Consider the following 14,390-nt stretch of genomic DNA (forward strand, 5'->3'; position numbering starts at 1 on the left):
CAGATTTGAATATGCAATCTGTGTTACTTTTGAATAATCATGGTCATGAGGTTGCTCTATGTTAGTTGCAATAGTTACAGATTTTTTAAAAAATATTCATATCTAATAGTACTGGGAGGGAGACTGAACCAAACTTGACATATTGCCATAGAAGGGTGGATTACAAGGTGTTTGCTTCTGTTTGCTGTGGCTTCCCCCCCGCCAATGCTATAAGAGGTCCAGAGGATCGGGCAAAGCTACTAAAAAGGGTGAAGGAAGAGCTTCAGGGTTGGTTAAGTTGCTCTTGCAAAGGATTGTAAACATTTTAATAAGTTGTCATGAAGCTGATGTGTTCCACATAACAAAATGCTTAGGAGATACACAAAATTTAAAATAGATGCCCCATCAGAAGGTTATCCAGACTATGTGAAATTCTAACATCACCTGGGGCATATCAGGTATGGAAGATAAACCTGCAACTGTTCTGCCAATTTGTGATGCAGTGAAAGTGTCTGAGTGGTCTGGGAGCTCTTTGGGGTTGCTTCTGCTGAGTATATGTGCTATAGAAGGCCCCAGATTTACGGTGTTTGTGGAAACATTAGTGATGTAATCATAAGAACAGATATTGGGACATAGACCAAAGGTTATTTATTCCAGTATCATGTACTCCAGCATTGGGCAGGTGGAGTAACAGGGTCAGTGTTATGTGAGGTTTCCCCAAAGTACTTGCCCAGTGTCCAGTTTTAAGCTCAGAGATTTCCTCAGTCCCAGAGTGGAGTCTCTACGTTAAATAGCCCTCAGTGGGTTTGACTCGCTCAGCTGCTTTCTGAATGCGCATGTATTGGTAGCCTGGAGCAGCAGGGGGTTCTGCAGTTTAACTGTGCGTTATAAGGAGAATCGCCACCTCTGCTTTGTTGGAGCCTGTCATGCAGCAATGCCATTTATTGCTGGCTCGCTCTTGTATCGGGAGAGAATGAGCAAGCACTCCCAATTTACCTTCTTCGTGTGAATTTCAGCCTTCTGGGGTTTGCAGGCATAGCCCCCCAAAACCACAGGAATTTTCACTTAAATAATGTCTAATGAGACTAAATGCATGTCTAAAGTTGTATGTTAAAAGTGTTAGAACTTAAATCTGCTCATCAGTTTTTTGGGACAACAGTACAAAATGTAAAAATCACAGGAGTATGTTGCATACGTGCTTGCATAAAACTGTGCAGTGTGTGTCGAGACAAGGAGGGTTGAGTGTGTGTGTTTATGCAGAATTGCTATGTTTGGCTAATTTTTGCCACTCTTGTTAACTTAAATTTGATAATGCACAAATACTAATTGACAGGATTGTTTGCTTTCTTACATGTTATTTTCCTTTCCTAGCTGCGACAATTAGTTAATATGTGCATCAACCCGGATCCAGAGAAGCGACCAGACATAACCTATGTCTATGATGTAGCGAAACGTATGCATGCACACACTGCGAGCAGCTAAACAGACATCAGATCGTGAAGAAGAAAGCAGAAATAACCAAGTATTTTAAGTAAATCATCCCACCTCTTCGTTTGTGTGTAATTGAAATGTAATTATTTGAAGCTTTCTGTTGTGCTTTGAATTGTAAACCAATTTATAGACGAGTTTTGTTGTTTTCTGTTTATTTCTATTTTTTTGTATTTTATACTAACTTGCAGTTTTACAACAGGTTTAAGTATGTAAATCATGACTTTAAAAGATACCGGGAAACGCTGTTTTCCATGTTAAGTGGGTTCATGTATGTTTTCTTTAATAACAGCATTGTATTCAGTTGGGCCTCAGTTCTAAAACACAGTTGCACTTTTGCACATGATACAGATATTAGGCTTATTGTCCAGAAGCAAAATGTCTGAATCTCTCACCTTTGTAGTAATTTATGGAAAATATGAATCAGCACAGTTTATTTTATTCTTTATTCTAAGAGGGACATTATTATTGAAGTTTATTGTATTTTGTATTGAATTGTAGTTTGCCGTTCTCAGCTTAAGAGTAAAAAGGCGCTAGGGTTAGTTCTCTGCTTGCCAAAAGGATCGGAAAATAGTTTCAGGAAACATTATGCTGAAATTTTTGTAACATCCCATTTTGTTTTGTTATTCTGTTGTGATGCACATAAAACATTTGTTGGAGGTTTTCTGGGAAGATTTAAGGTGTTGATTCAGAAATCTGATCACTTTCAATAGACTTGTGCAGCACTGCCCTGGGGCAATAGGAGGCTGCATAGTGCAGTCTCAAAACCACGCAGATGCTTCTTGTAGCAAATAGGGTTCTTTTGAGGCAAGTGTTTGTGAGGAGGTCTGATTAAAGGATGTGATCTTTAAGTTACAACTTCCCAACTGTTTGTGTATATGTCACTGTTTGTAGATTTTTGTGTTTAAAATAATATGAGTGATCTTACGGCGTATTAAAAAAAGATATAATACAGAAGCCTTTTGGAAAAGATCTAATAGTGTGTTATAACATAAAATGTATTCTTCAGGAATATCTGGGTTTGTGTACTGTATCCTGAGAATTAGTTTTATATTTAGCAAAAGTATATTTTAGCTTTTATGTTTAAGAGAAAGTCACCACTCCTTCATTTGGGAAATAAATATATATGCAAAATGTCTTACAAATACTTTTTTAGTTGAAAAGGGAGTTCAAAATGTTTTAGTTAGACCCTAGTACCTTTTGGGGTATGCTTAGATTTTTATTGTTAAGGAGGCAAGGTGTCTTGTTTTAAAACGTGATAAAAATGGAGAATGGGCTGAAATTTCTTGAGTTTCGAGACTGAACAAACTTTTTATACAGAACTGTCAAAACAGAATTATTATGTTGCAAGGAAAGTTAGTTACGGTCAGTTAAACAGAAGCTGTTACAGTCAGTTAAATCTTTTTTGTTATATGAGTAAAAAGAAGTTAGTTCAAATAAAAGCAGCAGTATGTACATACACATACAATAGGTTCTAGATGCAAACTGTTCCCTGCACACTTGGATTTTTGTTGTTTGTTTCTCTATGCAGCTTTAAGTTTTGTTTTGTTATAATGCTCAAAGAATAAAAATGCAGCTGTGCAGTTTGTGGATGAAATGTGCAAGCTAGATCAGGGGTTTTTCTGGTTTTGGATTTTTTTAAAACTACAGCTACTATGTAAATGGTGTTTGGCAAAATACAGGAATTTTTAAGTGGTATGTGCCAGATCATCAGCTTATCTTGATACTTTTTTTTTTTTTTGTTTCCAGATTCTGTAGGATGAATCCTTAGTATTCCTTCTAGCTTCTGTATGTACTTAATCTTGTAGGACTTCAGTGGAACAATTTGCTAGAAGGAAGTATTTGTGTCTAGCAACCTCTAGATTTGTTTTCATTTATTATCTGATTATTGAATTTTGGTTATGGTGGTTATGTTCTATAACAATAGTTCATATGTCATAGAATGAAACTGTTTGTATTGGAAAAGGCAGCATAATACTTGCTTGACTGCCAGGATTAGCTCCTAATATGCACAAGTACTCAAACATTTTTTTTCTGACATGTACTAGAATATTTAAAAATCACTGAAAAAACACCAGCACGCTCAGGCTGTTTGCGTTGAATATTATACATCAAGTATTGAACTTTTCCTTTAAGAAACCAATAATAGATTCCCCCCCTGCCCTCCTATCTGGAAGGACACATTGAGTAAAGCAATCAGGAGTTAAGAGTTAGCAAATGTGCATACTTAAGAATGCAATTTTAAAAAAAATTTTTTTTAGTATTTGTGTTTAAATCTTGTGCTGAGGAAAATTAATGGTTGTTCCTATTTTAATATCTGTAAAATGAATAGTACAGGTTACTCTGGTACCAAGCTTTATAGTTAAGCAGCCCATACGGCTTAATGGAACTGCTTGTATAACCAGGGATTGTAGAATGTATCCTCTAAGTTAAGCACCTAGTGCCATATGAGAATGATAAGTCATGTGTGCTATACACTTATATTTTCTTTTATAAAACACCATTTTGTTTTTCATATGTTGTTGATGGTGACATTTGGCACTATTTATTTTAAGCTATGGCATTACATCTTTATTTTCTTTAAAGAGAACATGTTACATTTCTAACCAAAATGTCTGACTAGCTTCTCCTTTTATTTCAGTAATACTACAGTATTAACTTGCTTCATGAGTGAGCTTTGTGCTTCGAATGACATTGCATAAAATCTTTGTCTTGTCTTGAAAGCTCCCTTGCTGTGCAGTAGTTTAATAGAAAGAAAACATGCAGATGTTAAATATAATGTAAAAATTATAGTCCGTGATACTTTTTCAAACTTTTCTTCTTACAGATATATATATGTTACAGTAGATGCTACCTATCTTGTGGACAGTTTACTGCTTCCCGTAGTTGATTATAGGTGAGTTTTCATGACTGTAACAAAAGACAATACATTCAAAAAATCTTTTTTGTATTATTTGTCAAAAATGTATCTAAAAATACTATATTGGATATATTTACAATGAACCCAAAGGAGTGTTTTATCTAAAATTTAAAAATGGATCTAAAATTACTTTCAAACCCTTTGGAAATATCTGAAAAGCATAAAAATAACAAAGAGCTCCCATTATGGCCCCAGTCTTCTGAACTCTGTTTTACAGGTAGGCTTTTTTTTATGTAATTTCAGGAATTTTGAGTGAACCTCAGATATGCACATGAATAGATAGTAGTCAGTAGGGTAAACACAAATGACATGCTCAGCTCACTTTTTATGCTTACTGTATGTCACTGGTTTGATAGCAGGGAATAATGTTTTTTCCCCCTATTCTGTTGCACTCTAATGATCCAGCTACCAGTTATATGAGCAGGCAATGGAAGTATGTCGTCTTTTGTAATGAGCAGAAACTTTAAAAACATGCCAATGTACCGGAAGATGAGGTATAGTATTAGAAGTGTCTGAGAAGGCTGGTGTTTTATTCATGCTGATGATGAAGAAAGCCATAGAGTGAAATCCTTGACAGAGGCTTGGAAAATAGAGGAGGACTTCTCAAGGCAGTGGTGCTCAGGTATCTCTGAATGGGACACAAAATCACAGTGATGCTTGTTTTCAACAATCTGTCCACTTAATCTCTGTCTTCATTGTTATACAGCAAGATGAGGATCTCAGTAGCTGAACTGGAATGCTGGTGGTGGATGCTGTGTCAGGTTTTTGAGCTTCTAGGAATAGGAGGTTGATGTGGAGGAGAGTCAATGAAGGCATTCAGGTCTTGCTTTGTGGAGAGTTAATTTAATTTGGAAGTAAAGGTCCTGGATAGCAGAGTTCAAATCACTCCTTTTTCATCATTTTTAGTACTTCTTTAACAGCGAAAAGTTTTTCCATCCCTGCCATATCCCTACATCATCTAGCCAGTGGCAGTGCTGGTCTTCTGAATTTCTGATCTCTGGTTTGGTCTGGGTGAATAACTAAACCTTTCTGCCAGGATCACCCGAGGAGGGAAATGCAGGTGCTGGGCATGCCCGGTGGGGTGTTACTTTTGTTTCCGAACATGAATCAAATATAGATTTTTCATGTTCTTTTTCAAGCTTTATATCCTTCCCTGAACCTTTTTCTTCAGTTGATGCTTTTTTAAAAACTGGTTCCCTTTCATATTGACTTCTGAAGTCCTACAATTCCTGTCTTCCACTGCTACATCTGTCCTGTTGTCTGCTCTACCCTCTCCCTGATTTGAAGTCCTCTCTGTCTAGTTTTCCTAGTGGCTATTAGTTTGCTTCTTTCTTTGTGACTTTGCTAAACTCAATCCATTTCTGTCTTCTCAAATTTTATCCCTCACTGTAGGCTAGCTCTATTTTTTTCCCCTGATAAGTACTTAACTCCATTGTTCTTCATTCTGTTTTTCCAGCTTTTGATTTCTAGTTTTAGACAGATTTTTCTCACTGCCTCAATCATTCCCATGACCTTGTCTTTACTAAATACTGTTCACTTTATTATCTCTCATTTCTAAATTCCGTTTCTCTGATCACTACCTGCTCTCTTTCAGCTTATCTGTCTTTCTCTCTCCTCTATCCTGTCACTCACTCCTTTTGGGATCTCCAGTCTATTAACCTTTCTGACTCCTTTACTCTTCTCAGCTGCCTCCTTCCTTCATTGGCCTCACTTCCTTTGACTCACTGGTCTTTATTTTCATCTTTGTCTGCTTCTCTATACATGGTTTCTTTGGTTGCTTCCCACATTGCCCTGTCTCCCTTCTTCCCCCCAGACATCTTTTTTTCTTGTAATTTCTTAATTTCTATTCCTGCCTTTTTGAATATCTCTGAAGATTATATCAGCACAACACAGCTTTGGACTCAGCTTTGCCTTACCTGTTTTAATTCTGTTTCCAAATTGACTTTTTAACCACTTTTATACCACCTTTTTTGTTGTTGTTGGAAGTTGCTTGCAGATTTGCTGTTCATTTTATTTTTCCATTAATTCTTGATAAAAAAATATATCTTCAAAACCGATCCTGATTTTTGCATTATGAGATCTTTTTCAAAATTGTTCTGAGAATCTGTTTCTGAACAGGGATTATCTGCTTCTTAACTGTATGAGCTTGCCCCTTTTATTTCTGTATCTTTTATGTCTCTCACTCCTTTTATTGAGTGACTTCTTGCACTTTGAATCCTCTTATTTCCTTCACTAGCAACCAAGATTCTCTTTTCTCTGTCTTGAAGGGGATGGCCCATCATCCTAACTGGTTCTCCTTTTTAATACTTTGCTCTTTCTTGCCCATTTGTCATCCCCTAATTTCACATACCTTAACGTCCTCCCTCCATTTTGTTTTGAAGTTTTGACTTTACGCTTCAATTTGAATGCCCCCAAAATCCAGTGCTTCCTTCCCCAGTTTGGTTCTCCCATAGTTCTGTGTCCAGCCACAGTTTCAGACCTGTTCAGATTCAAAGATCTAGTTTTTATGCTTAACTCCCTTTAGACTGTTTTCTAACATCCCTGACAATTTTACTTGCCTATTTTCCAGAGCCACAACCTTTCTATCCCTGACACTTCTCCCATGCCTGCCTTTGAATGTCTCAAAATTAGTAGTATCTGATTCCAGCCCCCTTCACTATCTGTGTTCTTTCTTAGCTTTTGTTTACTGTTTTAACCTCTATGTCATTTTGGCTTCTTTTCTACCTTCAAGGTATCAAAATTGACAGCAACAATTCCTGTTGCTGAGCTTTAGCTGTTTCATGTGCTGAAGAAGGAACTCCACCAAATTACTACTTGTTTTGACTCCCACAAATTTGATCTTATTTCATGATTGTAGAGCTGGAGTAGATTCTGTTCCTCCAAGTACTTCAAAAGTCCTCAAATTAAGGCCTTGATTTAGTTTTCTACCACTTCAGATACAAAGTTTTTGCCTGTCCTTTCTTCATATTTACTGTATGGACCTTTGCCTTGTCTTGTTTCTGCACATAAAACTACCATTTTTTCTTGTTATAGCAACTTGATTTCAGTGCTTTTACCATTGCGTGAAATAAAAATGTGCTTAAGAGCTTCACTGACTGGATCTCAGAAGGTTGGGCACAACGCTCCTTTCTGTTACTGTCCCACCCTTACCTGGCTTCCCGTACGTGCTGTCCCCAGGCTCTTGCCCAGCTGAAGGTGCACAGTGTTGCACTGCATGGCCGATACAGCCAAGCCACCTGCAAACAAGGTATCTTGTGTACGTGCAGAAATACTGCAAGTTCTTATCAACAGTAAAATGTTTATTTGTTCTGTAGGTCTAGAACTGAGCTCTGTGCTGTTCTACTTCTTTATCCACTCTACTCTGAGTTAAAGCCAAATCAGATCTGCTTGCACAGTGAACGGCATGTTTTTCTGTGTTGGGTGCACCATCTGACTTCCCAGTTTTAGCAGGGTTTCAGGTTTGCAAGACTGTGTGTTTGCAGAGGTTCACTGTTGATCAAATTGTTTGACCTTTGACTGCTCATAATTAACCTTGTATGTTGAGGCTGAGAAGCAAAATTCTCAGTAAAACTAAGAAGTTTGGGGTTTTAGGACCGCAGGATGTAGCGCTGAATGTCAGATTCAGTTTGATGTGTGTGGGTATATGCACATCTGGTCACTGTTTATTTGCACCAGAATAATTCTTTTCTTTTAGAGGATCACTTGCTCATTGGCACAAAACATTTTCAGTATTTTTCAGCTTTTATGTTTATTCTTTGTTGCCAGTCTATATCACGTCATATCATTAGTTAATTTGTTCTACAACTGCCTTAATGATGAGTGGAAGTGTTTTGGCTCTTGTCTAATTGAAATCTTCTGACCATATGTAAATGGAAATAAATTAAGAAATTAGGTGCATTGAGTCCTTCCTGATAGTTGGGCTTGCTTTGTGTTTAAATCCTAGCAATAGAAAAAGATCTCAAACTAGACAGAAATGGTCCCCAAGATAAAGATGTTTTGGGGTTCCCTGCTTCCTCTCCACCTCCTAGCTCTTCATTCTCTGGCTTCCCTGGGGCACTTGCTGCGGGACCAGCACTGCCAGTGCACCGAGGGCGAGTAGACACTTGGAAACTAAAATGCTGCTGTTAACTTGCTTTATGTTCCTGTGGTGCCCTTTCTCAGTGTGAACAGGAATTCTCCCATTTAAAAATGACTAGGAAGGTCTTTGGTATTGTCATGTGGTTGTTTATTGCTTTTTACAGACTGGGCATTAAAAACATGTGTTTGCTGTTACAAAGGGAATTTTAAATCATGCAAAGGCTCATAGTTTGCCTTTTAATGTGGAGTTGGTACTCTTGTGTACACTTGATTTGCTGGTTTTCTCTTTGATTTTGAGTCATGCTGGACTGTGGTAAAGATGATAATGTGTGTTGCGTTTTCTGGTAAGATTTTGTTGGGAGAGGGAAAGAAGGAAAGTGTTTATTGATTTGTTTGAATTTGGCTGCTTGAATCAAATTGTAGAATCATTCAGGTTGGAACAAACTTTGAGAGAGGTCTCTAGTCCAGCCTCCTCCTGAGAGCACGTCAGTGCTGGCTTCACACCAGGGCTCAGGGCATCAGCCAGCTGGATCTTGAAAACCTCTGGGGATAGTGATTGTGCAGCTTCTCTGGGCAGCCTGCTCCAATGCTTAGCTAGTGTCACTATAACCCTTGTTTTCGCTGTGTTCAGTCAGAAACTTCTCAATTACAAATTATGGCCATTGTTTATTCTCCTGCCGCTCCTCAAATGTTCTTTATATTGCAAAAAAGTCAAATATTGAAACAGAGAACTTGCAAAACAGAGAACTTATGATGTTTTATTTTCTGAAACTGTTGTTGCAAACAAATAAATATGTTCATGTAGTACTTCTGTAACCTGTATGACATGTACACTATATTCATTTATTACTTGAGTGTAAAATAAAATTTTTGGCAGTAAAACTTGATTTAAAAGTTCTGTGATGTTTTTGGCCTGGGTATTCTCAGTTGTTACCTTTTAAATCTACTAGATGTTTCCTGGCAGAGCACAGTTCTACCCACCTTGGAGAAGCAGGGAAGTCGTGATCCTGAACATAACTTTGTGTTTCTGTCTTCTGGAGCCTGCCTTGAGGAAGGTAGCTTAACCCTGGGAACAGGATGGGAAGGAAGCGAACGTGCATCAGAATAACTGGTGGTTATGGGAACTCTCCTTTTAAACTCTAATGTACTGGTGGAAACTGGCCCAGAGAGATTTATCATAACTGAGATTTGAGGAGGAAAATAATTGGAGGGGGGCAGGGGAGTGGACACAGTTTTCAGACTAGTAGGTTTGGGTAGATTTTCCCATGTGTTAAATAGAGAACTCAAAATTTGAAACTTCTGACCACAAACTTCTTGGACACAAATAATATGACAAATAGATTCAGTTCCAAATTCAACAGAAATTCAGTCTCATGAGACAATTTCCTTAAACCAAGAATAATTTCTTGATCTTATATCACGTAACAGTTATCGATCTGTCAGGGTGGTGGTGGCTGTATGTCATGTTTGTACTGGAGCTTTTACAAGGCGTCTGTTTCCCTAGACCTGCTCGTGGGGTATCGCAGCTGTCTGGCAGCTGAGGTCCTTTGACTGCCTCATTCTACTGTAGTGCAGCAGAGGCGCAGCAGGGACGTGGTAACTGAGTGCACCTTGTGTAGCATTTGATTCCAAGCAGGTCCTTCCACGAGCTGCACGTGCTGCTCTGTTCTGTTGCTTCCCAGTGCCAGCCGTGTAGGTCAGACCCTCTGATGCCGGAAAACAGGAAAGTTAGAGGTACAGTGTAAACACACACCTCTGATGCGTGTAAAGTTCACCGTGGTAGTGTTTCTTCTGATTTTTGTTCATTTGTAATGACTTAATGTAATTCAAAAGTTAAAAAAAAAGATAAAAGGGCCTGTAACCAATTCAGAACTTTTGTGGTACAGTCATAGAATGGATTGAGTTGGAAGAGACCTTAAAGATCATCTAGTTCCAGCTTCCCTGCCATGGGCAGGGACACCTTCCACTGGACCAGGTTGCTCGAAGACCTGTCCAACCTGGCCTTGAACACTTCCAGGGATGGGGCATCCACAGCTTCTCTGGGCAGCCTGTTCCAGTGCCTCACCACCCTCGTGGTGGAGAATTTCTTCTTTATGTCTAGTGTAAATCTACCCTCTTTCAGTTTAAAGCTGTTACCCCTTGTTCCATCCCTACATGCCCTTGTAAAAAGTCCCTCTCCAGCTTTCCTGCAGAACCCCTTTCAGTACTGGAAGGCTGTTATAAGGTCTTCCCAGCATGTGCTCTAGGCTGAACAGCCCCAACTGTCTCAGCCTGTCTTCACAGGAGAGGTGCTCCAGCCCTCTGATCACCTCCATAGCCTGCTCAAGACTAAGTCCAGCGGGTCTATGTCCCTTTTAGTTGAGGGCCTGAGAACTGGACACAGTACTCCAGGTGGGGTCTCACCAGAGCAGAGGGGCAGAATCACCTCCCTCGACCTGCTGGTCATGATGCTTTTGATGCAGCCCAGGATAGAGTTGGCTTTCTGGGTTGCAAGTGCACGTTACCAGATCATGTTGAGCTTCTCATCAACCAATACCCCCAAGTCCCTCTCCTCAAGGCTGCTCTCAATCCCTTTACCCCCCAGCATGTATTTGTGCTTGCGATTGCCCTGAACCATGTGGAGGACCTTGTACTTGGCCTTGTTGGACTTCATGAGGTTCACACGGTCCTACCTCTCAAGCCTGTCAAGGTCCCTCTGGATGACATCCCTCCGGTGTGTTGACTGCACCACACAGCTTGGTGTCATTGGCAGACTTGCTGAGGGTGCACTCAATATCTTATGAGGTAGTTTAATTTTGTAGGATTCAATATGCATTCTTAGCAATCATGATTTTTGTTGCTTATTCCAAAACAAGTAATTGTTTTAGAGTATGATTTCTCCGTACTGTGATCTGTTAGGACTAAAATTCTTCCTGTTATACTTTTCCTCACCAAATAGGAGGAATTCAGTTTGTTTTCAGAAACACAGGAAGAGCTAAATCATTTGCACTGATTTCAATGGCCAAAGAAGGACTCCTTGCTTGAATCTGCTCTGCGGAGCTGTAGTGCTTCCACCTGTAGCTGGAAGGGAATTCCTCGAGGGCAGAAGCTCTGCTAGACAGACATAAGGCAGCTTTCTGTGGACCACCTTAAAAAGTTTTAATGAGTTTGCAGGGAAGAAAAGAGTCTTAAAATGTTATTATTTTGGAGAGTGTTTTTTAATGCTTTGGCCTTTGTGATAGACTTTGGAAATAAGGGGGTTTCCAGCTGCAGTCTGCACTATGCTGAATGCAGAGCAAAGGCTGCTCGTCCTTTCTCCTCTAGCTGACAGATCTGTACTGTGTGTTTGGAGGCTGAAACACAGCCTGGCTGAAAAATCATGAGTTTTTGTATGTAGTTTACATGGAATATACAATAATAATAGAAAGTCAGGAATTTGAACAACTGTGTACAGTCATCTTGTTTCTGGAATTTAGCTGTTCCACTCCAGAGCTTACATGGATATATGGCTGACTTCAACAACTCAATCCTTGTATAATGGCCCAACTAGCCTTGTTTTTATATTTTCCTGTGGTGTTTTTGTTGTTGGTTGTTATTTTTTGATGGCTTTTTGTTTGCTTGCTTTCCAAACATTTCTCACCTTAAAATTATGATTAAAAATGTTCCATATATATGGAATAGTTTATGTACATTTATATCTATATCTATATATAAGCAAGGCTTACAAAACACTGGATGCTTCTTTATTATGTATGTTTGTAAGTTGATCTGTAGTCACCCAGAGGTACTTGCTGCTGGCTGCCCTTGACTGTTGCATCGCACTGTTGTGAATGTGAACATGTTTCCTTTGTTAAAATCTAAGGACTGATCCTATGAACCTAAAATGCAAGGCGTCCACCTTTAGAAAAAAAAAAATCCACATAGTGCAAAATGAAGCAATTATTTGGTCTTTCCAGAGCCCTGTTTCTGTGTGTGGATGTCAGTGGTAAGCATGGCCGTGAGCAAGGCTGGCGCTGGTTGGAGCGTCATTAACTAGCAGCCTGCTGACACCGGCCATTGATCCAGCAGCCAGCACAGGGCTGCTGGGCCACTGCCTTTCCTCCCCCATCTCTCACTTCTCCCTGGGGATAACCAGTTAGAAGAAATGACCCACTTGCCTGGAGTTTTTAGAGCAGTGGGCAGTTCGATGTGAATTGTCAGCTCCAGCTAGAAGGGCAAAGGATCACACAGTTGACCCTTATCTGTTGCTGGCATTCTATTGCTGTAACATTTGGCCATCCCTCGCAATGTCAGAAATCCTGACAAGACCTTGTGAAACTCTACAAATGCCGTATTTGGAAAGCTGTCATCTTTTAAAGCTGTTATGATACCGAACGGTGGTGATTGTTTTGAGCTGTAATACTTTTTAAAAAAAGTTCTGCCTATTTAGTACTGAAATGTTTATGATGTCAAGCAAGCTGTTTATAAAACTGTATTTTGTTGGAAAATTGCTGTATTTTTCATTCTCTGAGAGTGAACAAGTTGATGTCAATGGTCCCAAGTGCGTAGAAACAGATGACATTTAGGTAATAGCCATGAAATGGAACATACTATTCATAGATACTATATTCTTCCCATATATTGTTGTTTTCGGTCTTGAATGTTTTCTTTAAACAGCTCTCTAAGATGCCACAAGATTTTTATAAAAACAATTTAGGTATTTTAATATGGTGTGCTATGAGAACTTTGTGTATATTTTGCAATTAATGATTTATTTTCTGTAAAAAAATTAAATTAGACATGGTATGATTTTGTTGTTAAAGTAGTACCCAGATGCCAGAATCAGAATCCTATTGTAACTAAGTGGTGCATCTGTTTTCAAATATTCTCTGTATTGAGTACGGTCTGTCACATCATTAAGTAAACTTTTGCAGTAAGTTGCCTCACATGTTGATTTGGAACATGGGCAGTCATTCGCCTGCAGCAAAATACCTGTCAAATGTAGAACTTCTGCCTGCTTTATGGGGCTCATGTTATAGTTTGGCCTCTTCATTTCTTTCTGATTTTTAATTTCTGACTTCATGTAGAAGCATCGAGATACTGCAAAAAGAACTGTAGATCAGAACTGTAATTTATTTCACAGTAATTGAGCATAAAATTCTGTGCTTAAAATGCAGTCCTAAAACAAAACTTCCACTAAAAACAGATATGCTGCAGTTCTCTCATAAACTTAAAATATGGTCAGTATTACATCTTTACATAACTTCATAATTTTATGTAATGAAAACCTGAAATAGAAAGTAGTTTTGTCTGCATAAAGTGCCTCAGAGTTGAAATTGCAAAGAAATCAATTGTGTTCTTTGGACCTCTCAATAATTGTCTTTATAGTCATTCTTTAAGGTCCTAGCTACGTTGAAATACAATATTTTATTCCTGACATTTAATCCATGAAAATGTCCTTGGAGATGTATTATTCTCTTAAAATACTTTATGGGTACCTCACAATGAACACACACAGCTGGAGGTGTGTCAGAATAATTTTTGCTCTGCTACAGGACACAAATGGGAAACCTATACATGCCTCACTTGAAATTGGTTTATATAATTGCCATATGACAAATGTGTTTACTTAGTCTTGGGGCTTTTTTTTTTTGTTGACCTATTTATAAAAAGAAGTACAGTATAAAACTCTTAACAGATTATGATTTCATTAACTAACATTGCATTTTGACTATTCTGATTTGTGTAGTATTTTTTTTACTTTGTAAATGAATAAAAGTGGTGCTTCTGAGCTCAGTCTGTCCAGATATATACAGGTAAATTTGTCTGTCTGTACTGTCAGTGTTACCATTTACCTACAAGGATGTTGAACCTTGAATAAGCTGTTCGGGGGGGGCTCTATGGTACCAACTCACCTTCTGGCAACTTCTCTGCTTGTGCAGCCTGGATCCTGGCCCTGCCCTGGCGA

General features: G+C 38.7%; 1 protein-coding gene across 6 annotated transcripts in view; it reads left to right on the forward strand.

The window, feature by feature from the left end:
- The window catches only part of NEK7 (NIMA related kinase 7), a 122,343-nt gene that overhangs the window by 64,138 nt on the left and 43,815 nt on the right, over nucleotides 1-14,390 (forward strand). For 2 of the 6 annotated variants that reach the window (XR_014184018.1, XR_014184019.1), the window contains exon 10: nucleotides 1,351-4,363. Coding sequence is in view for 1 of the 6 variants with exons in the window: in XM_082052251.1 (XP_081908377.1) it covers nucleotides 1,351-1,461 (111 nt within the window). In the remaining 5 variants the exon portion in view is untranslated. Of the gene's footprint in view, nucleotides 1-1,350; nucleotides 9,352-9,414; nucleotides 9,520-14,390 lie in introns of those variants that run through there. The other 4 variants (XR_014184021.1, XR_014184020.1, XR_014184022.1 and 1 more) reach the window with 4 other exon arrangements.

This window comes from Streptopelia decaocto, assembly GCF_964273445.1.
Source record: "Streptopelia decaocto genome assembly, chromosome: 5".
In the NCBI taxonomy this organism is placed as follows: Eukaryota; Metazoa; Chordata; class Aves; order Columbiformes; family Columbidae; genus Streptopelia; species Streptopelia decaocto.